This window comes from Rhipicephalus sanguineus, unplaced genomic scaffold (genome assembly GCF_013339695.2).
Source record: "Rhipicephalus sanguineus isolate Rsan-2018 unplaced genomic scaffold, BIME_Rsan_1.4 Seq209, whole genome shotgun sequence".
In the NCBI taxonomy this organism is placed as follows: domain Eukaryota; kingdom Metazoa; phylum Arthropoda; class Arachnida; order Ixodida; family Ixodidae; genus Rhipicephalus; species Rhipicephalus sanguineus.
The window spans coordinates 86,378-110,073 of NW_023614771.1; the positions used below are offsets into that span (position 1 = coordinate 86,378).

Consider the following 23,696-nt stretch of genomic DNA (forward strand, 5'->3'; position numbering starts at 1 on the left):
CGGCCACGTCTTTGTTAGCCTTCGCGCAGAAGGGTCTTGGCTGTTTGTGATGCGGCCAAGAACTGCTGGGGGCGGGTTTCGGAGTGTCTGTGTCGTCAGGCATGATGGGCAAGGAAGGAGGCAGGCCGGCGAGGTGAGGGTTTCGGCGACGTCCAAAGGGTAGCGGTTTCTTCGTTGGTTGTCCTACCCCGCCCCCTCCACTACTTTTACGCCCACAACAAGGGTTTGAGGGTTTATTGACAGAAGGCTTGGATGGCAAGAGCGCACAGGACCAAGCTGTTGAGAGATCTTTCCACCTATACAGACTTCACCCTCTTGTCAGTCCGGTACATACCGGCGTAATATTATGTAATGTAGTGTGCTACAAGAGTAAAATAACAACTAGGCGTTACACAACGCGACTTCAGTAACCAGGCGTCACACGATGCTAATTGCGCAACGAGTGAGGTGTTGAATGCTTGCATCCCATTATAAAGGACTCTCCCATAATTCTTCATCATCATCAGCCACAGCATCACAAAGTGCAGACATTGCCTTACAGGTGTTTAGCGGGTGTTCGGTTCTCCGCAGAATGACGAAAAACTGCATAGTGGCTGCTTCCCTACTTCACTAAAATTTTGATAATTTATAGCGTAGTGGGTTCCCCGCAAGTGCACTTCTATTGGTTGCCAAGGAAGCCCGTAAGGCTCCCATGATTCATTTCCTCAGGGTCTTGATAGAGTTATATCCCTCTCTCTCACACTCTCTCACATTCTCACGTTGGCGTATGTTATAAAGCGTGGTAGGAGAGTTAATAACGACAGGACATCACACAATGCGAGTTACATAACTAGTGGGTCGTTTAAAACTTCCAACCCATTAGAAAGGGCTCAGCCATAATTCTTTATCGTCATCAACCATCGCACCAACACAGTCCACATATTGCCTTACAGATGGTGCCTCGCTTCTCCGCAGAATGACGACTAATGTCGTGGTGGTGCTTTCAAACTATGGTACGGTTTCAAACTATGGTTATGGTTTGTGGCGTAGTCGATACGTTGCTAGTGTACTTGTATGAGCAGCCACAAGAGAGTTTATAAACGGGCTCTAGAAATGCCGTTCTTCCAGCTTTCGCTCTGAATGTGCTGCGCTTTCGGCGCAGGCCTCGCGATTTTTTTTCCTGTGTGCAGGCGATCACAAGCAAAAGCTGTTGCCTACTAGAAGGAGGTTGATATGGGTGAGTTGGTGTAGCATACTGAATAAAGAAACCATGAGCCAATGACAGTTGATAGTTGGCGCTCATTTGTTGTAAGCGTTCCTTACGATCCTCGTGTTTTCTTGCGCATCGTTTTTTTCATTCAGTATGGTACCTACCACATTGAGCGCTTGGCGTAGAAGCCTGAATGTGACAAAACATTCGGTAACTTGGCGCGTATATAATGAGTTTGAGTGCATGGCACGAAAGGTCGATATATTGTCAAACGCAGCTAACAGTCAATAGTGCTGATGTTCACGCTTGCTTACTTAGCAAAACGTTCATGTTACTTTCTATCCCTTTCTCTCTCTGGGTATTTCTATCGCTGTCTTTCTGCCTTTTTTGTCTCTGAGCTCTACTTTTAAGCTCTACTTTCTTCAGATCAACGGAGCTATTTTGTATAAGCTTTGTTTATGATAGTGCTGAAAATTATTTCGTCTCAACGAGTTTCTAAATGGAACACTTTACAGCAGCTTAGTGTGCATATGAAACCTGGTGTGAATTTTTCTCGTGCTCAAACCAAGGCTTCGACGTAACATATTTTCATTTGAAGTATGTGAAAGTTGTTTGATACGCCACAAAAATATCTTTCAAAATCAGAGTTTTCCCGGTCCCTGTATGAGCACCTGCCAAGCTGCACAGCACGACCGCGATTATTTCCACAAATAAACAGCTTCATGTCGCACAACCTCGCATTTCGCTTGTTCCAGGTTACGAAACAGCTGGGTAGCTCGCAATGTGCTAGCAAAACACTTTCAATTTGTTAAAATAAATAGGGGCTGTTAAATGCTGTATTCAGAACAGGCGAAGAATAAATTTTGGAATATCGGGAGCAAAGAATAGGCTGGCTATTTATAACGAAAAGAATTGAGACAGGCTTGCACTAGCGGTCCGAAGACTGTGGAATCAGGGGACCTGGCAGCATCGCTCTCTCCTTCTCTACCTCACTTTCCTTTCCCACCCCTTCCTATACTATACTATGCATGGCTACGGTAATCTTTCTTTCTCTTTCTATTGCTTGCTCTCTCTCTACTATCTCTCTCTTTGTCTTTCTCTTTGTTTATGCATTTCAATCTTTTTCTCGCTCGCTCACCTGTAGCAGTGCTATCACACAGTTCCCTATAAATGCTTGCTCTGCGACCCTGCATTGACTGCCTCGTTGAGCGGTTGTTAGCCATAGATGTTTCGTGTAGCCTTGCGGGCCGGTGGAAATGACGAGGGACCCCTTCGAGTGAGAGAGAAGGGGGACGAATTAATACAGCATGCAACGCGAAATAGGTCCATTTTATTTCTCCCTCGCAAATATTGGTCCAACGGAAGCGCCACGCCAATTCTATCTTAAGACATTGTCAATAAGTTGTGCGCTCAGAAGCCACATTCAACCGTTTCTGTTTGCTCTTCAAATATGCACACCTACCAAAAGTATTCTCTCGTGCACACGTCGTAGAAAGTGCCACAAAAGCTTTACAGCCACTCATAAAGAAAGAGAAGCGTAATATATTTTAAAATCATCTCCACCGCCGCGCAAATGTGAAGTCCGGTAAAGCATACCGGAAATCAGAAGGTGCCGCTTTCACGAGAAGTATTATGCCTCTAAAATACATACAATCAAATATTGCACACAAGAATTTTCTAATGCTCGAGGCTCACCAGAAAACGTTGGCAGCTCCACTACCGTGAAACCCCAGGAAGTTCGTAGCACGGGCACCCAGCGGTTCTCGTTCGTAGAGTTCCCCTATACTCATTTACCGAAGTCGTGACGCTAATGTTTGATGTGCGCGTGTAGGGTTTCCCGTCAGGAGTAGCATCATGTTAGGAAAATTGGCCTACTCGGTGTGCTACACGTGCACTGCTTTTTGCTGTGCTTTACCAACTTCCTGCTTGTTACGAGAGTTGAGATACGCGTGCTCTGCTTTGTGTTCTGTCAGGTGGTCTCCCCCATCCGACGTACCGGTGCAGCGCCAGTGAAGCGCAGGGGGAGGGGCATTCCCTCTCTCGGCGAACGAATGCCCGTCCCCATTTGCTTCACATGCACTTCCGGCCCTTCCCAGTCAGCTACAGGTTTTCGATGCATGTTAGTGATTTTAAGTTAATTATTTCTATTATTTTACTTTTTTTTCTTTTAGGTATATTATTTTAGACTTTGTTCGTTCATTTTAACGCAGTTTTGAGCATTGCTAGCTTTGGTATGCTTTGGTATGAGATCCATGGACGGGTGACAACCCGCGCCCTTAAAATGCTTCGCACTAAAATGCTTGGCACAGCATGCAAAAATATAACAGCACAAGGGACGGGACTGAAGACACAAAAACCACAGGACGAGTGCTCGTCATGTGGTTTTTGTGTCTTCAGTCCCGTCCCTTGCTGTTATATTTTTGCAATGTGGCACCAACTTGCCCAGACAAAGTCTCTGCTAAGGCACAGCATGATTTACATTACATGGTCTCGGCGCGCTCGTGGCCGGTAATATGAAGGATACATACCAAAACTGGTATACGTGACACTTCTGTATGAGAAAAATAACTGACACATGGTAACAGGAAAATCATGATATGCATGTCATGTACGACATGTACGATATGATTTACATACCGCGCCTATGGTGCACACGCGGCCGTATCGCTGGCTTGATATGCACCGAAAATCGCATTGCGCGACCAGACTATGATAAACGTTAATCACCTGGGTGTTAACGTGAAAATAATGACATGCAAGTCATGTACGACATGATTAAATGCCCCGCTCATGTTTCCCTCGCGGCCATCTCCCTCTTTATATACACCAAAATGGTATTGCGCGACGAACTATATGTAAATCAGAGGTGGTAGCATGAAAATCATGACATGCAAGTCATGTACGACATGATTTAAAAGCCACGATCAGGGTGCCCTCGCTGAAATTTCGCTCGCTTTTATACACCAAATCTAGTACTGCATGACGATACTAATTGTGAACATAAATCAAAGGTGTTAGCGTAAAAATCTTGATATGTAAGTCATGTGCGACATGATTTACATGCAACGCTCATGGTGCCCTCGCAGCCATTCCGCTCGCTTGATATATACCAAAATTAGTATTACGCGACGAGTCAGTAGACGAACGTATATCGAGGTGGTAACGGGATAATCATGACAGGCAAATGATTTACGACACAATTTACATGCCACGCTCATTGTCCGATCGCTGCCGTTTCGCTCGCGTGACATGCACAAGCATTGTTATTGCGCGACGCAACTGTATCATGAACGTAAATGAGAGGTGGAAACTTCAAAATCATGACATGCAAGTTATGTACGGCATGATTTAGGTGTTACGCTGATGGTGCACTGGCGACCGTTTCGCTCGCTTGATATACACCAATAGTATTGGGTGTCGTGACTGTGCGACAAACGTAAAATAAACGTGCTAATTTAAAAATCATGATCTGCATATGCTTATGGCATGATTTACATACCACGCTCATGGGCCAATCGCTGCCGTTTTGTTCACTTGACATACACCAAATATATTGTGCGACGCGACTGTATGAAGAACGTATGGCATAACCGCCGACGTGCAGATGGCGTTCTTACAGATTTACATAAGACCTGAAGATCCAGACGCACTTCGTTTCCTTTGGTTCGAGAGGTGCCTTGTTTGGGGAAACCACTACCAAGAATACAAGAAACAAGAATGACCAGAGTGCCGTTCGGAACAACGTCGAGTCCGTTTCTTTTGGCTGCTACTATGCAGTACCACTTTAACCACGTCGCACCACTGTTTGAAGAAACAGCCGCAAAGCTCAAAGGAGTTTTTACGTCGATGACTTAGTGCTGGGCGTTTCGACCGCTGAAGAAGCCGTAGAGCTGTACAAACAGATGAACAAGATAATGGAACTAGCTGGCATGAAGATGCAGAAATGGGCGACGAACTGTGAGCTGCTTCGATGCACCCTACAGCAAAATGGAGAAACACTTACGACTGAGTCTCATTGGACCAAAGTGCTCGGGCTGTACTGGAACACCAAAGAGGATAAGCTTAGCGTTAACTTGGACTCGGTCTTGAAGACTGACAGTCCAGGGAATACCAAGCGAGTCGTACTTCAGACTACCTCCCGGATTTTCGATCCGTTGGGTTTCTTATCACCATTCACCATACGAGCTAAAATGCTCTTTCAAAGAATCTGGACCCAAGGTCTAGACTGGGTTACGTCGCTGCCTGAACCGCTGAGCGATGAATGGTGCAAATGGGTTGCAGAAATAGGATATCTTAAAGACTTCTCCATCAGCCGACGATCTTTCAATGATCTTGAAGGTGATCATACACGATACCACTACATGTATTTACTGACGCGAGCCCTCGTGCATACGGGGTTGTTGCGTATTGAGAGCAGAATACGCATCTGGAAGAACCTTCATCCAGCAGCTTCCAGCCAAAGCAAGAGTTGCTCCGCTAAAACAACTGACGTTGCCAAATTAATTGTAGCGGCTTGCCTCGGAGCTAGGTTAACGGCATTTCTAAGAGACGCACTACCACGGAGCACGCCATACTACTGTTGGACTGATTCCAATATCTGCTGTGCTGGATACAGTCTATAGCAACAAAGTGGAAGCCGTTTGTCTGTAACGGGGTAATTGAAATTCAAGGTGATACAGAACCAAGTTGCTGGGGTCACTGTACCGGCAAGAACAACCCAGCCGACCTGTGACAAGAGTTTGTCAGCCGGATTCTCAAAGAGAGTAACTTGTGGTGGTATGGCCCGAGTGGCTAGCTGCAGCTCCGGAAACATGGCCAAAGAGAGAAGACGAGGCCGCTAATTCTAAAGCTATATTAATCGAAGCGAAAGAACAAATGGAGATCGTATTGGTGTCTAAACTGTACAATATTAGAGCCCATACTATACACGAACAAGTACAGTAGCTGGCAGAAGATTGTTCGGATAACAGCATGGGTCAAGAGGTTTATACACAATTGTCGCAAGAACACCCACCCACAATGGGAAGGCCCCTACGTGCTCAAGAAATACAAGCAAGCGAAGAAGTATGGCTTAAAACCATGCAGTTGCGGGCATTCGATAAGACATCGTTGCACTATCTAATGGCATGACACTCGAGAAAAGTTCGCGCATACGAGACCTTCATCCGTTCTTGGACAAAAGGGCATCCTTCGCATCAAACTCGCCTCGGCAATGCAACGACTTCGGACGACGTGAAATTCCCACACTGCTACCACCAGACCAGCACTGCGCGCACCTCATTGTGAACGACTGCATCGACGCATTCTTCATGGTGGTGTTCGTGCTACGCTCGCTGAACTACGTGAAAGGTTCTGGCTTTTTAGGGGCGTCAGAGTGTCAAGAAAGTGATTAGTAAATGTGGTTGTGTGTGCGCGATTTCGACTTAACGCTATTTCGACACCGACAGCACCTCTTCCCAACAGAGTGTCCCAGTCACAGCCATTTCAAGTCAGTGGCTCGACTTTGCCGGGCCTGTGTTTGTGAAAGGTGATTTCACCGAGAAAGCCTATATGTTGTTTACATGGCAGTTTAGCGTTCATTTAGAATTAGTAGTGATATGTCTGTGAATTCATTTATGCTGGCTTTTCGTGGTTTGGTCGCACCGGGTGGAATACCAAGTGTTTTATATTCCGACAATGCTCTAACGTTTAAAGTAGCTAGCAGGGATTGAAGTCTAATACGAGATCTTACGAGACGCGCAAGTACAGACTTTTGTGCGATGAGTCATATTACGTGGAAATTTATTGCTGAGCGTGCTCCTGGTGGGGAGCTTCTGGAAAGGATGATACGAACGGTTTAAAGTCTGCCTCCGGAAACGTTAGGGAAAGGTAGCTGTCAACTTGAGCAACTGAGCACAGTTTTAGCAGAAGTCGAGGCAGTGGTCAATTCTAGACCATTAACATATGTTTCTGCTGATGCTAAGAGCTTGAGGTTCTTACACCAGCTCATTTCTAGCACTTCGACGACTAACAGTCCTTCCTCACCATGAAGTTCACGTACACAGCAATGAAGCGCACAGACACACTGCGCCTTTGGAAAGACCGTCACGCAGGTTAACCGCTTTCTGGAACCGCTGGTACAAGGACTACCTGCTAGCTCTTAGAAGTTCCCACTTCAGCAAAGATAGGGGAAAGAAATTACCTTAAGTGTTGATGACATTGTTTGATACGTGATGACAAAGTCCCAAAAACATTCTGGAAAATGGAAGGATTAGTAAGGGATACGAGGGTACTGATGGACACTTTAGAGCATGCAGTATCCGATTAGCAAACAGCGCGGAGATTACGAGGCCGATACAACTACTATCGCCACTAGAATTATGCAAGTAAATTTGTCGGGGCGGAGGAGTAGAACTTGCGTGCTGACGGCTGAAAGACGAAGAACAGGAGAGTGGGTTGTGAGGCTGGTGTTTCTTGAACTGTTCTTACGTACGCCATGTTGGGGCGGTATCGCGCAGTGCGCTAATAAAGGCTGCAACGGAGATTTCCCACAACAGAACGTAATGAGAGGTGGAACATCAAATCACGACATGCTTGTCATGCACGACACGAGTTACATGCCACCTCATGGCGCAACTCGCACCGTTTAGCTGGCTTTACATACCAATTGGCATTGCGCGATGTGTCGTAGACAAACATAAATGCAGGTGGTAACATGAAATCACGACACGCTTGTAACTACGATTGAATTACACGCCACGTCATGGTGCACTCGCGGCCGTTTTGCTAGGTTGATTATATAGAGCAATATCAGTATAGCGCGACGCGACTGTATGGCGAGCATAAATGAGAGGTGGTAACATGAAAATCATGACATGCATGCCATGTACGACATAATTTATATGCCACGCTCATGGTGCGCTCCAGCCGTTCACTAGCTTCATATACACCAAAATTCGTATAGCTTTGTTTGAAGAACATAAATGAAGGTGGTTACGTGAAAATCATGAATGCGTGTCATGTATGGCATGAGTTACATGTCACACTGATGGTGCGCTTACGGCCGTTTCGATGGTGAGATATAGACGAAGATTGGTATTTCCCGGCGCGACTGTATGTCGCACGTAAATGAGAGGTGGTAATATGCAAATCATGACATGTATGTCATGTCGGCATGATTTACATGCCGCGCTCACATGCCGCACGGCCGTTTCACTGGCTTGACGTCTACCAAGTTCGGTATTGTGTGACGTGACTATATGAAGAACATAAATTACAGGCGGTAACATGCGAATCATAACATGCATGGCACGTAAGGGGTGATTTCCATACCACGCTGGTGGTGCGCTCGCGGCCCGTTCGCTAGTTTGATATACATCAAAATTAGATTGTACATACATGCATGCATGTCAACATGCGATATATAGTGAACTAGACGCCACGGCGTGAACGACTTCACTTCTCTCATAGACAAACAAGGCGATGTAACAGCTCTCTGCCGGCTGCTTCGCATTACATCGATTCCCACAGTGCGTGGGATCTGCTGTACTTTCTTCGCATAATATAGATTTTAGGGCGTATTAGGGGCGTAGCTCCTCTTAGTCTAACCTTCTCACGTCTCCGTTGTCCGGCGTATCTCCCAGCAGCCGGCAGTAAACGGCAGTATCTGTCCGGCGGTGGTGGTGGTGTGCGGCCTGACCACCCTTACTGCGCATGCGCATACCCTCTCCACACACCTCTCTCCACTCCCCCTCACCATTCCCCATGTCCTCTACCCCTCTCCTTTCCCTCTCAACTCACCCTCTCCTCTTCCCCTCTCCACTTCCCCTCTCCCATACCCCTCTCCACTTCACCTTGCCCTCTCCCATAACGAGCCTTAAAAACGGAGGGGGCGTGCACACATGAAGGCTCCCTAGAGACAATGCGCTGCGACAGTACGTGATATGTATCGCCCTCTCCTCTCCTACGCTTCCCCCTCTTTCTCCTCTCCTACGGTCCCCTCCCCCCTATCTTGCCTCGCGGCGCAGCGGCGCCGACGCAGGCAGCGTCTTGATTGAAAAAACCGACCGCTCGCGCTGCACAACCGTTCACTGACCACCCCGTATATATAGGCACTGGATTTTGACCTCCAAGTTAGTGCGTGTATGCGATTTTCTCCTGTGCGTGATTAAACAATGAAAATTCACAGCGTACATGTAAAATGAAAGTGAGCTGCAAGTCGTCATAACTCATCGAACCTTTAGTATAAACGCGCCGATCTCACGTCGGTGATGATGTACTGGGCAGAATTCACGGAAGATTCACGGTTTACCGATGAACCTCCGCAGCTTCGCCCACTCATCATCATTCACTCCGTGGATGTGATGTGACTTTTTTTGGCTTGCTTGCTTTTCATCTATGCCCAAACATTCAAAACGTATTTTCGAAAAAAAATATCCCTCTGTAATCAGCAGTTTGGGCGTTACAACGTGCGTTTCCACCCATATCCCTGATTCGCGAAACCGAAAAATAAGTGCATAGGTTTCAAGAATAACTATTTTATTAAGTTAACAACTACTGTTACAGGCAGTTTTAACTGAATGTTCAGTCTAACAATAACAGGCATGCTTGTATTTATTGATAGCTTTGTAATCACTATATTTTCTACAATCCGCCTTTAGGACGCATTCCAGTGCGTGGATAACAATTATGACTGATTTCGTATTTGGATATCAAATTTTGCATGATTTAGTAACCACATCTATGCAATGAACTAGGATAAAACAGTTTCATTACGGTCATTCTAGTTCTTTACATCAAAAACTGCCTGCGTAAACGCCACTGCATTACTAAATTGAGGAATTTTTGAGTACATTATAAATTATGGCGAGACTAGTAATTTTATTCTATTATATGCCAAAACGTACTGCCCAAAGGTAAAAGAGTTTTGCACTTTACATAGTTGGGTGTGAATATGGCATGCTTACACAAAAAATCTTATTTCAATGTTACATTTTTATTTATTCGTTTTTCAGTAATTGTGCCTTATAACCTTAAACCTAGCCAAAATAATTCTCGTTAGCCCCCGAGAGCATACACACGGAGCCAAGGTAAGCAACTCTCGCGTCGTCATGGAGGGTTTGGTGAACCTGAGAACGCTGTTCGAAATCATTTGAACCACCCGCGGTCATGTGCATCGAACGACTTCAGCAACAACGACGAAGAAAACGTTCGCTGAAAGAGAACACGCTTTTTGACATGAATTCTGTGCTTTCCGTCTGGTATCTGTGGCATCTTTGAACACCAAAGCGTGGTTTTCCCTCATATATATGATTCTGACAATCCGGGAATCAGACCGGCAATGACCCGAGCTTTCTATTCCTGGTGTGGGTGAGTTGCATTCGAGATAACCGGCATGGAGCGTGCGAACAGTAAGCGGCCTTCGCGGTGATCCATAGAAAACTAAATCGTCAGCGAAGTTAACCAGGTGCGACAGTCCAGTCAGTTCGAGCTCTCAGGACATCGAAATCTGCATGCTCGCCTGCGCGCCAGCAACTTAGAATTTAAAGCGCTTAACAAAGATGTTCATTCTTTAATGGCCAACGACCTAGCCACACACAACTATGGGGTGGCCATGCAGTACAACGACGCTGTGAACAGCACCTTGGCGTTGCTCGAGCCCCACATCGACGTTCTGAAGCCCTCTGCTATGCCTGCGTCTTAAGGCACGCGTGCAGGGTGTCATGAAACTTCCAACACGGAACAACTTCTCTCCACGTGAGCTCGGAGCACGACGTCCCAAGTTGGGGCTTCGTCGTTTCGACGGAACGATGAATTAGTTGAAACTTCTTTTGGCATTCTGTGCACGAAAACACGAAGCTACTCATCACAGACAAGCTTCATTACATGGTCTCACTATTTGATGGACCTGCTGCTCATACTATCGCAGCTATTCAAGTGACATATTCAAAAATGAGGAGCTCGTAATTTTGAAGCGCCATTTTGGAAATCTCAAATTCCTGAAGCAGAAATACATGGAGAATTCGCACATGCTCACACAAGTAAGATTAGCGAACGATATGACTCCTTTGCGAAAGCTTTTTGACAATGAGCAACTGAATAGGAATGGACTGCATACACTTGTGTCACGGAGTCTTCGTGCGCGGCTATGCTGAATGAAGTTCTGCTTAAAATGACAGCAGCTCACATCATTGTAGATTACTAAAAAGTATTAAGAATGCGACGGAAATCAGCCAGGACTACCGCGGTCAGGAGCGTAGAATTCAAATAGTGCAACTTCGCACTCTGCGAGAGATAAGTGCAGCTTGGCCTGAAGAGGGTGTCGAAATTGGGGACTGAAAATAAATTTAATCTGAACCCGCATAAAAGCTACTGCGTCCCATTCTCAAGAAAAAAAGGCGCGCTCCCAGTTCCCAGTATCGAATTATAGAACCAGCTTGTACCCGTAGAGCAAGAACATGGACTTTTATGCATTATTCTTGATTCGAAGTTGACATTCATTCGCACAATAATAGTTCAAATGCCAGTGCTTAAAAAGGACGAACATTATTAAATCTTGTCGCACACAACATGGGAGAGTTACAAAATGTGCCGATTAAACTACTACACAAGCCTCGTAAAATTGCGCTTAGACTATGCTGTTGTGGTGCACGACTCCGCTACGTAAGATGTTGGATCGTGTGCACCACTTGGGCATCCGCATTTCTACTGGTGCCTTTAGGACAAGGCCCGACTCCGAGCCTCTACGCAGAGTGGAATGAATGGTATCTGCACTTGCACAGGTCCTACGCCAGCTTTAAATATTTTGATAAAGTAAATGCAAACAGCGCCCTTGCTGTTTAACTCAACAGTTAATTAACTAAACAGTTAGTGATACCTCAAGTGCCACTCTCTTTCACAGTGGACCTTCAGCTAGAGAATACTTCTCCCTTCGCGTGAGGAAACTGAGCCAGCAAATGGGCGTGTCACTTTTGCGGTATCAGCTAATGGGTCCAAAAACGCCACCACTGCTCTGGGAGCGACATATCGTGCAGTGCGGCACATCATTTGTTGAAGTCGCTAAGCATGCCCCAGACATTGACATACGAACACACCTTTGAGAACTTCAGGCCGAGTACTCCTGCGCGGAATTTTAGACGGATGCATCAAGTTGTCTCTTATGCAGCTGTTGGTGCCGTCATTTTATTCATCCGAAGCACTTCATTCGGAAACAAGCATTTCCAGGCCAGATGCTTATCCGGTATTGTCTGCTGTGCAGCATATCATGAAAACAAAGCTCCAGAAGGCTGTGGTACTCACTGACTATCTAAGCTTCGTAAGATCTCTACTGCCGTGTAGAAAACACAGAAATGCTATCCTGCACGAACTTTCTTCACTCCTGTGTATTGTCACGTGTGATTCTTTTGTTATTTTATGTAACTAGTTTGTTGCACGCATAGCCGCTGCCATGCGCATACCGGGCCCTATTGTCTGGGAACCTTCCGGATTATAAAACGCGAACAGCTGAGATTATTCTGGATCTAGCATAATCTGGGAGAGGTGCTCTTCTGCATGTTCCGGATGCCCCCGTCAACCGTGAACCCAGTTCAAGTCGCACAGAAGACATCGACGACAACCCCGACCAGCGAACCAGCCACAGAAAACGAGGCCAAGCACCCGAGTACGGGATTCTATCCGATAATATTTGGAAGACAAATGTCATGACAACGATGACGGCAATGATGACAGCCCCTGTGCCACCACAAGCGACAGTCATGCCACAACAACGAAGGAAGCCGCCGACCTTTCGAGGATCATCATTTGAAGACCCAGAAAGCTGGCTGGAAGCGTGCCACCGCGTCGCTATCTTCAACACCTGAAGCAGTGACGACAAGTTACTCGAAACTCGTATGCAGCTGCCGAATTAAAATGTGGCGCTCTTTCACGACCAGACTGTTCCGCCACGCTGGTCATGCCATACCCGAAGAGAAGAAAGTTCGCCTTCTAATGCGAGGAGTTAAGCACGAGCTCTTCGCGGGACTTGCACCGAACAACGTCCAAGAATTTGTCTCGGAAGCGATGACTATTGAGAAGACGCTGGACAAGCGCAACTGGCAATATGATCTGCGTTCCATGCCACACTTGTCCGAAATCCAAGCTATCTGCTCCAACGACCTGCATACGACGATTAGAGTGATCGTGCAGGAGGAGCTTCGAAAATTCCTGCCTTCATTGCAGCCTCAACTGCATTCCATTGCTGACGTTGTGCGCCAGCACAACCAGCAGTCGATTGATACCCCTGAACCACTACACCCTCAGCCGCAAACCATGAGCGGCGCTGCTGCAGCCCGACGCTACGCTCCCCCTCCCCCGTGCCTACGTCGAGACGCCGCATCGACTCAATTCCGTCGCCAGACACCGCTGTTGCCGCCGCCACCGACGCCGTACCGCCCGCCTGCCGGCCGACGCTCTACCCGACGAAGACTGACGTTTGGCACGCCCGCGACCACAGCACACTCTGCTGCCATTGCGGAGCAGCTCTCCACACCAGGCGCCGCTGCCAGTACCGACAGATGGGGCTGCGTGGGTTCGCCATCGACACGCCGCGTCCACAGCAGGGCGAACGACCATGTAACATTGCCGACTATCTCGCAGGAGCGCATTCGACCTCTCGAGGACCTTCCCGACCGCCGTCGCCAGGCCGCTACGTCTCTCCCCAATGCCTACCATATGCTGGTCCAACATAGGGCCACTCACCTAGCCCGTATCCGGAAAACTAAGGCCAGCAACCGATGGAGCTGCGGTTGCTGTACGACGAAATACCTAATATCTCCCGCCACCCACGATGACGCCATGACGAAATCTTAAGAACACGACGCAAACCAAACTGAGCCCTGATGATGAAACCTCAAAGCCTGAAAAAGACATGTCAACGCGGCGTAAAAGCAGCGGGACAAGCCGACCACGCCGTTCCCGACGCCTCGACTTCACCGCAACGCAAGACGACGGACTTGGGACCGCGACGTACTAGTCAACGGCCACAACGTCACCGTTCTTGTCGAAACTAGAGCCGACTATTCCGTCATCAGTGGATCGTCAGCCACAAAGATGAAAAAAGTTTGAACTGCTTGCCAAGGCGCCAAAATCCGGACCACTGTAGCCCATCTAATAACGTCGGCTCGAGTCTGCACCGCAAGATTCACCATCAATAAATCGACTTATTCTGCCAACTTTTTAATCTTACGACATTGCTTCAGGGATGTGATACTCGGGATAGACGTGTGATGCATACATGCGCAGATGGCTGGGAGATAGCCGGAGACTAGATAGCAAAAATAAGACATAGCGCTACGAGAGCCCAAAACAAACTGACTTTATTTTCCCGCGTCCCCATCTTTCACCCTCAGGCGTGTGACGCCACAACACACAAAGCAACAGAGCCGCGCGAGGGCACTGCATGTTAGCCATTACATTGTGAAACTCCTCCCCTCTTAAGAAGAACAACTACGGGGAGTACCTAAGCACTGGTTTCCTCGACCTGTTGCTGCGTCGCAACACTGGTGTGCAAGGCGCAGCCACGGAAGAGTCATCCCCACATGAACACCACTGTTGCTTGCAGTAATGTCAGTGTTTATGGCACAGCCCCTCTCAGGCAAACTTGTAGACGGCTCGACAGCCTCTTGCTCCGGCATGTCCGGAACAGTTGATTCACGGAGAGGAGGCTGTTCCCATTGTGGTATGGCTGCAGCACTAGCATGGTGAAGTGCATCCGTTTCAGATGTACCCGGTGGCCCTGTCTGGGCAAGACGCAAGTGGTCACCGTGTCGGTGCCATATAGACCTATCGTCGAGAATGACGCGGGCCGACGGCGGGGTGATGTCGACAACACTGGCCCGCACCCATGGTGCTCCCTGTCGAAAGTTTCGCGCATACACGCTGTCTCCTGGTTGCAATGACGGAGCTGGCCGGGATCCTCTGTCGGCATACAACTTCTGCTTAAGTTGCCTTACAAGTACCAACGTCTGCAGGCTTGGCCGCAAGACATCCAACGGTGTCTTGAAGGCTCTCCCTGTGAGGAGTTCGCACGGTGGCCGACCCGTTACTTCGTGAGGTGTAGTCCTGTAGTGGAATAAGAACCGGGACAGTTGTGTTTAGAAGTTGCCCGACCCAGATTTCTTGAGTTTGTTTTTGACATTCTGTACTGCTCGCTCTGCGGCACCGTTGAGCGCAGGGTGATACGGCGGTACCAGCATGCGACGTATTCCATTTCGAGTCAAGAAGTGCAGGTACTGCGCACTGGTAAAAGCAGGACCATTGTCCGAAACTATGATGTCAGGGAGGCCGTGCTGGTCGAATGCCATTCTCAAGGCAGAAATGGTAGCGTCTGCTGATGTGGAAGACACAGGGAAGACTTCTATCCATTTCGAGAAGGCGTCCACTATAACCAAGAAGGTATGCCCTAGAAATGGTCCCCCGAAATCAATGTGAAGCCTAGACCAGGGTCGCTGTGGAAAAGGCCAGGGTGTCTGATGCACTGGCTGGGCAGCTCTATGTTGAGCCTGGCACGTAGCGCAGCTCTTCACACTGTTTGCGATGTCATTGTGAATGCCTGGCCACCAGACATGGCTCCTGGCGATCATCTTTCTCTTCTCAATACCCGGGTGGCTGGCATGAAGCACACCAAGTACCTGGGCCAACAATTTTTTTCGGAATCACGACTCTTGATCCCCATAGTAGACAGCCTTCATGGAGACTGAGTTCCGCACTTCTGGCACTGAAGGGTTTCCACTCTGGTCCCGCTGGGAGGCTTTCTCCTTTCAACACAGATAGGACAACATGGCTCAATACCGGATCGTCTCTTGTGGCTCGCGCTACAACACCTGGTGAGAGGAGTTGTGGATATACCTCCTCCAGCATGAAGATCTCAGCAGGGCGAGGAAATGCAGTCCAATCGTTGGGCAGCGGCAGTCTACTAAGCGCATCGGCATGCCCGAGCTCTTTGCCAGGTTTTTAGACAAGTTTGTAATTGTACGCGGAGAGCTTCAGGGCCATCTGACCACTCTTGGCGAAGCCTGCACAGGAACAGGCTTGTTGGCACCCAGAAGTCCAAGAAGTGGCTTGTGGTCAGTGTGTGCTTCAAACAGTATGCCCCACAAGTACTGGTGGAACCGATCCACGCCAAACACCAAGGCCAGTGCTTCCTTGTCAAGTTGGCTATAGTTTTGCTCTGCTTTTGATAAACTTCTAGAAGCAAAAGCAATTGGACGTTCTCGGCCATCAGCATCTGTGTGTGCCAAAACTGCGCCTATACCGTAAGGTGATGCATCACAGCTGAGACATACAGGCCTGTCTGGGCGGAAATGTACAAGAACTGGAGCTGAAGTCACCAGATGCTTGCAGGCAGTGAAAGCATCTTGCTGGTCCTTTCCCCACTGCCACTTCTTTCCATCACCAAGAAGCAAGTGCAACGGACGGAGAATTGCAGAAAGGTTGGGCAAGAAACGCCGATAGAAGTTGACGAGTCCCAAGAAGCTTTGAAGTTCCTTCACATCTTGTGGCACAGGAGCGTGCAGAATGGCAGACACCTTGTCCATGTTCGGAGAGAGGCCTTTGTTACTGATAATGTGCCCGAGATACTCAACTTGGGGTATGAAGAAGTGGCACTTCTCGAGTTTCAACTTGAGGCCAGATAGACCACTACATGTGGCAGACCCCTGAGCAAGTTCTCCATCTCGCGTTTAAAAATAGCTGGAGCAGATGAGACCCCAAAAGGAAAGCGGGTGTATTGAAACAACCCCATGTGCGTCGAAATCGTGACGTACTCTCTAGAGGCCTCATCCAGGACGACTTGCTGGTATGCGTCACGCAAGTCCAACTTTGTAAATTTCTCACCTCCGGCCAGCACAGTCCACAAGTCCTCAATTCTTGGAATAGGGTAGCGTTCCACCGTCGCGACTGGGTTAATGGTGACACCAAAGGCCCCACAGATTCTGATGCGCCCATCCCTTTTTGTCACGGGAACAATTGGGGCAGCCCACCTAGCTGTCTTCACCGGAACAATGATGGAATCTCTTATTAATCGCTGAATTTCTTGCGTGACTCCGTCTGTGAAAGCATACGGCAGTGGGCGTGGCTTGAAGAACCGTGGTGGAGCATCTGAAGGTACATGTAGTGAAGCTGTCGCACCCTTGAACGTACCAAAACCTTCTTCAAACACTTCAGTGTAATCTTGCACTACGTGTTTCACATCAGCAAGTGCATGAATGATCACTTCAACGTCGGAGACGCCGATGCCCAATTCTTGCATCCAGTTGCGTCCGAGCAGAGTGGGTGATTCGTTTCCGGCCAGAAAAATCGGTAGGTGAGCCTCCTTGCCATGAAACTTTACATGGACATCAGCTTTGCCTTGTACCTTCTTTAAATCCCCGGAATAGCTTCGCAGAAATACTTGATACGGCTGCACCGGAATTGAAGATAGAAGCTGTAGCAAACGCGACTTGGCAATGACTGAGACGCTCGCCCCCGTGTCCACTTCCATGCGTAGCGGCTTGCCACAAACTTCAACACTGACGGTAAAAGGTGGAGGCGCCTTGGTGTAGTCAACTAACCACATGTTGAAAACTTCGGCGGGCGAAGCTGTAGCGGAGGCTTCGTCCTGGACAGTATTTACGCGATGACGGTTGCTCGCCGACAGTGAACTTCGGCCCGCGAACGAACGCGGCCTGGGAGACCCGTCACTCTGTGATTGCTCGTCTTTTCGTTTCGTATGGCAAACTTTCGCCAAGTGGCCGCGTTTGTGGCAGTAACTGCAGACGGTCTTCACATGCCGGCAAGCGGACGCCAGGTGTGCATCCCCGCAGCGATAACAGGACACGCCCACCGGCGCTGCCGAGACGCGGAGGGTGGAAAAGAAGGTGCTAGCGTGAACTTGCGCTATCTCCCCTGCATCCTTCTTTGCTGCTTCCATTGCTAGGGCGGTCTGCACTGCGTCTTCGAAAGTCAGGTCCGCTTTTTCCAGCAATCTTGTTTGGACGCCTGCGTTGTTGATGCCACACACGACGCGGTCGCGGAGCATGTTTTCAAGCTCTTTGCCGAAGTTGCAGTGCTCGGAAAGGCTCTTCAGCGCTGCAATGAAGTTGCTGACGGACTCTCCTTCAGCGCGAACGCGCGAGTTGAAACGGAACCGCTGCACAACAGCAGAAGGCTTCGGGCAATAGTGGTTTCCTAGCACCAACAGAATCTCGTCCAACGTCTTGTCACTTGGCTGGTCAGGCTTGACCAAATTGCGAAGCAACGCATCCGTTTTCTGCCCGCAGCAGCTGATGAAGACGGCTGTTCGCTTGTCTTCAGCGATGTCATTCGCCGTGAAGAATGCCTTCAGCCGGTCCACGTAGCAGGGCCAGTCATCGCCTCCCTCGAAAGGCTCAAGATTGCCGAAATTTGGCATTTGGACGGATGGTGCAGCGGCAGGAACTCACGAGAACATTCTTTTCTATCTTCGTCGCCAGTTGATACACGCGCAGATGGCTGGCAGATAGCCGGAGACTAGATAGCAAAAATAAGACATAGCGCTACGAGAGCCCAAAACAAACTGACTCTTTATTTTCCCGCGTCCCCATCTTTCACCCTCAGGCGTGACGCCACAACACACAAAGCAACAGAGCCGCGCGAGGGCACTGCATGTTAGCCATTACATTGTGACAACGTGCTAAGGCACCACAGTGCCGTCGTTCATCTGAGGTCTGAGTCAATAACAATAACCTTAGAAAAAATGCTGCCGGCTCACACGACGCCAGGGAAGCAAGCATTTAATGTGATAGAAGAACACTTCACGGTTTCTTCTCTCTCCAGCGTCATAGTTTTGTCGGCACCGAAGAACGCGCAGACATTTAAGGCGCCATCGAGAGCGATAAGCACCTGCTTCTGAACCATCAGGTTTGCGTCGGAAGAGGCATAGCCAAGCTGCGTGATGGCAAATCAAAGGTAGTGCTGATAAAACTTCAAGCACCAATATACGTACCTCAACGTTGGTACGACGGTCTCCTACATGCACGAATTCGTGAACACCAGCAATGCTGTCGCCCGCGTCGATGCTATCGAACCTGGTTCGAAAGATCGAGGTCCCCAACCAGAATTCGACATCAAACCAAGCCTCCCTAGGCACAAGCAAGACCAGCTGAAAGCTCTGCTCCAGCAATAAAAAGATGGCTTCTCGTCGTCGTCAAGAATTCTACAGACCCCAGTCCCCAAACTTTGCATCATCAGGAGAAAGTGCCCAACCGATCCGTCAGAGCCCGTACCGAGTTTCGACGCTAAAACATGAGACCGTTAAGAAAGAGGTCGACGAAATGCTAAGCAATGACATCATCCAGCCGTCCAAGAGTCCGTGGACGTCACCTGTGTTGTTAGTGAGGAAGAAGGATGGAACCCTCATTTTTGCGTCGACTATGGTCGCCTGAACAAAGTCGCGAACAAGGACGCGTACCCTCTCCCAACAATAGATGACGCTCTAGATCGACTCCACAATGCGACGTACTTTTCGTCGATGAACCTGAATACCGGCCACTGGCAAATCGAAGTCGACGAGAGAGACCGAGAAAAGAGAGAAAGAAGAACACCATGCAGACAGTTCGAGTTCAAGGTCATGCCGTTTGGTCTTTGCTCGGCAACTGCGAAATTTTTAACTCGTTGTGGATACAGTACAGGCCGGCTTGAAGTGGCAGACGTGCCACGTGTACTTGGATGACGTCGTTGTGTTTGCCTCAAACATCGACGAACACCTCCGGTGCCTTGAAGCTGTACTTCAAGCAATCAAAATCTCCGGACTCACCTAGAAGCCTCATAAGTGCCGCTTCGCATACAAGGAGCTCATGTTTTGGGTCATGTGGTCAGCATGGATTCAGTTCGCCCAGGCCCGCGGAAAACAGCTGTTATCTCTGCCTTCCCGCCACCTACCAACAAAAAAGCCTTACGCCGATTTCTCGGCTTGTGTGCCACCGCAGTCGCTTCGTCAAGGAGTTTTCACGAATCGCGGAGCCGCTAACCCAGCTCACGAAGACACACATGCCATTCAGTTGGGAAACGGTGCAAATTGATGCATTTCATGAACTGAAACGACACGTTCAGATGCCCCCTATACTAGCGCAGTTCGACAAATACGCCAATGCGAAAATCTACACCGACGCAAGCAGTGTAGGACTCGGCATCTTCCTTGTGCAGAAGGCTGACGGGTTGGACAGGTTCTTCAGTTATGCTAGCCGGTCCCTATCAAAGTCAGAAACGAACTATTCCACAGCACATAAGGCGTGCCTGGCCATCATCTGGGCTACATCCAACTTTCGCCATTGCCTCTATGGCAGGCCCTTCAAGGTTTGGAGCAACCACCACGCCTAGATTTCGCTAGACAACATGAAGGACCCTTGAGGTCGCCTCGCACGGTGGAATTTAGGGCTTCAAGAATTTTACATTACCGTCGATTATGAGTCCGGAAGAAAATACTCCAACGCTGACTGCTTGTCTCGCGTCCCGTCGACTCACCACCTTAGGAAGACCAGGATGATGGCTACTTCCTGGGAGCAATAAGTGCCGATGACTTCGCCGAACGACCGCGAGCCGAACGAGAACTTAGGGGCCTTGTGGTATACCTCGAGCGCAGTGCCACCGTTCTTCCGATGGTATTCATTCAAGGACTGGCGTTGTTTTCCTTGCGAAACTGCGTTCTCCAAAATAGAATTTTTCGCCCGGTCGAGCCAACTACCTTCTCGTGGTGCTTTCAGCATTGAGACCAGAAGTCTTCCAGGCCCTACACTACGACCCGACGGCGGGACACCTTCGTGTTTAGGGCCTAATTTTTTAGTGTAGGACCCACAATTTTTTTCCCGCCGTCGGGCCGTCGGGTCGTCAGGCTTTCTTCAGCCGATCGAACCACCTCGCCGACAGGTAAAGCAATCGGGTATGGACATACTGGGGCCGTTCCCTAGGTCGGCTTGCGGGAAAAAAATGGATCGTCGTAGCGACCGACTACCTCACCCGCAACGGCGAGAAAGGGCCTGCCCTAAAGGCAGTGCCACCGAGGTAGCGAAGTTCTTCGCTGAAGACATTGTGCTGCCCAGATGTCATCATCACCGACAGATGTACGTCTTTTACTGTGGAGCTAACACTACTCTCGAGACACAGCCAGACAAGCCACCGCCGGACCACCCCTACCACCGACAGGCCAATGGTCTCGCCGAGCGTCTATATAAGACCATCCCCGACATGCTGACCACGTACGTCGACGTCGAGCACAAGACATAGGATGCAATCCTTCCGTACGTGACCAACGCATACAACGCGGCCATGCAAGAAATGACGCAGACGACGCCGTACAATTTGGTATACGGAAGGAACCCGCTAACGACGCTCGACGCCATGCTACCCGTCATCGACGAAGAATACCTCGACGCAACTGTCTACCTTCAGCGCGCCGAAGATGCAGGACAACGCGCCTGCCTCTGCATCCAGCAAGAATTAGCAGACAAGCGACAGTTGCGGTTACAATCTTCGACGATGCTTCGTGGAATACCAGCCCGGCGACCATGTTTGGGTCTGGACGGCGATACGCCGACGTGGATTAGTGAAAAACTTCTTCGGCGATACTTCGGGACATACAAGGTGCTTCGACGTATCGTCGCTCTAGAATATGGGGTCATGATGGACGGCATCACGAACTTCAGCGGCGCCGCGCACAACCCTAAGTCGTCCATGTCGTGAGCCTTCAGCCGTTTTATACGCGTTAGCGAACCTTAGGACGTTTGCTTTTTCCTTTCACATTGTACTTTATTTGTGTATGCACTTCTTTCTTCCCCTTCCATGTTCTGTTACAAGCATCGGGACGATGCTTTTTCGGCTGTGCTAGCCTCAGTGTTAACGCGATGACAAGAAAGGAACACTACGATTTTTTATGTTCCCTTCATCAGTGACAAACCGGGCCCCTGTGACACCAGAAATCTGATTCGTTCTTGCGAGACACGAAGTTTTCGTGAAAATCGCGCTTTAAATGAGAGCCCACAGCGTACACATTCTCGATTCACGAGGTTTTCTGCAGCCAAATAGGTTAGCTGAATGTTATCGTCTCACATTTCCAGATGAAACTCACGCTGTTTCACTTGCATATAGTATTCGTCAGTGTTTTTTGTAGTGGATGTATCGCATAACGTTGTACGCGGGAGGTTGCGCGCGCGATGTGCTGTTCCAACAGAGCAATCTCAAGTTGGTGATACATTACAGGGCGTCTATCCTTTTCAGTAAAGCGCTGTTATGAATCGCGCGAGCGATGTTTCAGTCATTCCCCGACGCGTCCGCTCCAGGCCTTTGGAGCGGACTTGGAGCGGACTCCACGGGCCGATGTTTCAACATCAGAGCACGTGAGCATTTTTGAATGTAAAAAACGAATCAGGCGGACATCTGGCAGATCACTGCAACAAGTGTAAATGCACACCGCACTTTGATCGCGCGACGTTTATAAAGCATGCAAAAACGAAAACAGAAAGAGAAATAATCGAGACAGCTCACATTAAGAAATCTGGTATCAGGTGTGTAAGTACGCCAAGTGTTTATCTAAGTGACAAAGAGATGCAGGTTTTGTATGGTCCCTGATGAAGCGTTTGAGTTGTTGCTAACAGGTGCGCATGCATAAAAGCGGGCTTCGTGCTTTTCAATAAATCAGTTGGAAGTCAGCGCCAGTCTATGTCGTTTGTGTGTCTTCTCTTGTCTTCGTACCATTGCGCTGCACATACTCAGTATATTTCAAGACATGTACCAACTCGCCCATCAACGGATCCTTCTTGAACAAAATGTTCTCCGCGCTCAGACCAGCCCAGCCGCCTCTCTAAATGTAAGCATGGTGACATGTAGTGGTCGAAGTCGCTCGGCGGAGAAAGTTCTTCAGATAGCTTTCATCAGTGTTGAAAGAAGCCATCTTGACGACGAGGATTTTTCACTGGACGTAGAAGGCTGTAAAAGCACCGAGAGTGACAGCGACCAGGAATGATGAGCTGCTTACTCACGATGAGCGAGCTGCACTTCACGTCCCCATGTGCGTTAATGTTAATTAAAGCTCATAAGTCACATTCATTGTATTTATTGTATAATATCCTTGAGCGAGATCAAAATAAAAGCATAGTTTATCTTGTGCGTTGCATGTAGCGCAATTGTGGATATTATGGAGCACCGCATGTCGCCAACGCGCTCGAGCTCGACCAGCGACGTGAAATAGTTGCAGCGATGAAACGTGCAGTCACTGCCAAATCCACGCCCCTGGGCTAACTTCTGCACTTCACCGGTACCTTTTGAACGGCAATGTTCGACGAATATTTCGCAACGTCGGAGAATTCGACCTCGCGAAAAGCATACGTGTACATTCTTTTCGGATATTCAGTTTCGATCGTACTGATCTAACCTGCAACATGTGAGGGAAGTGAATTGCACACGGATGGAGTCTGAGCATGGCTGTGAAATAAGCGCTGCGGAATGGGAAGTTAAATGCTTGTGTTTCCCTTGAAGAAGCAAC

General features: G+C 48.8%; 1 protein-coding gene across 1 annotated transcript in view; it reads right to left on the reverse strand.

The window, feature by feature from the left end:
• LOC119376711 (uncharacterized) overlaps positions 1 to 18,593 on the reverse strand; it is a 40,926-nt gene extending 22,333 nt beyond the window's left edge. The window contains exons 1-2 of the mRNA XM_037646456.1: positions 16,969 to 18,593; positions 14,805 to 15,265 (exon numbers count right to left, since the gene is read on the reverse strand). Coding sequence (XP_037502384.1) covers positions 14,805 to 15,265; positions 16,969 to 18,593 — 2,086 coding nt within the window. The remainder of the gene's footprint in view (positions 1 to 14,804; positions 15,266 to 16,968) is intronic.
• Positions 18,594 to 23,696: the final 5,103 nt, after the last annotated feature.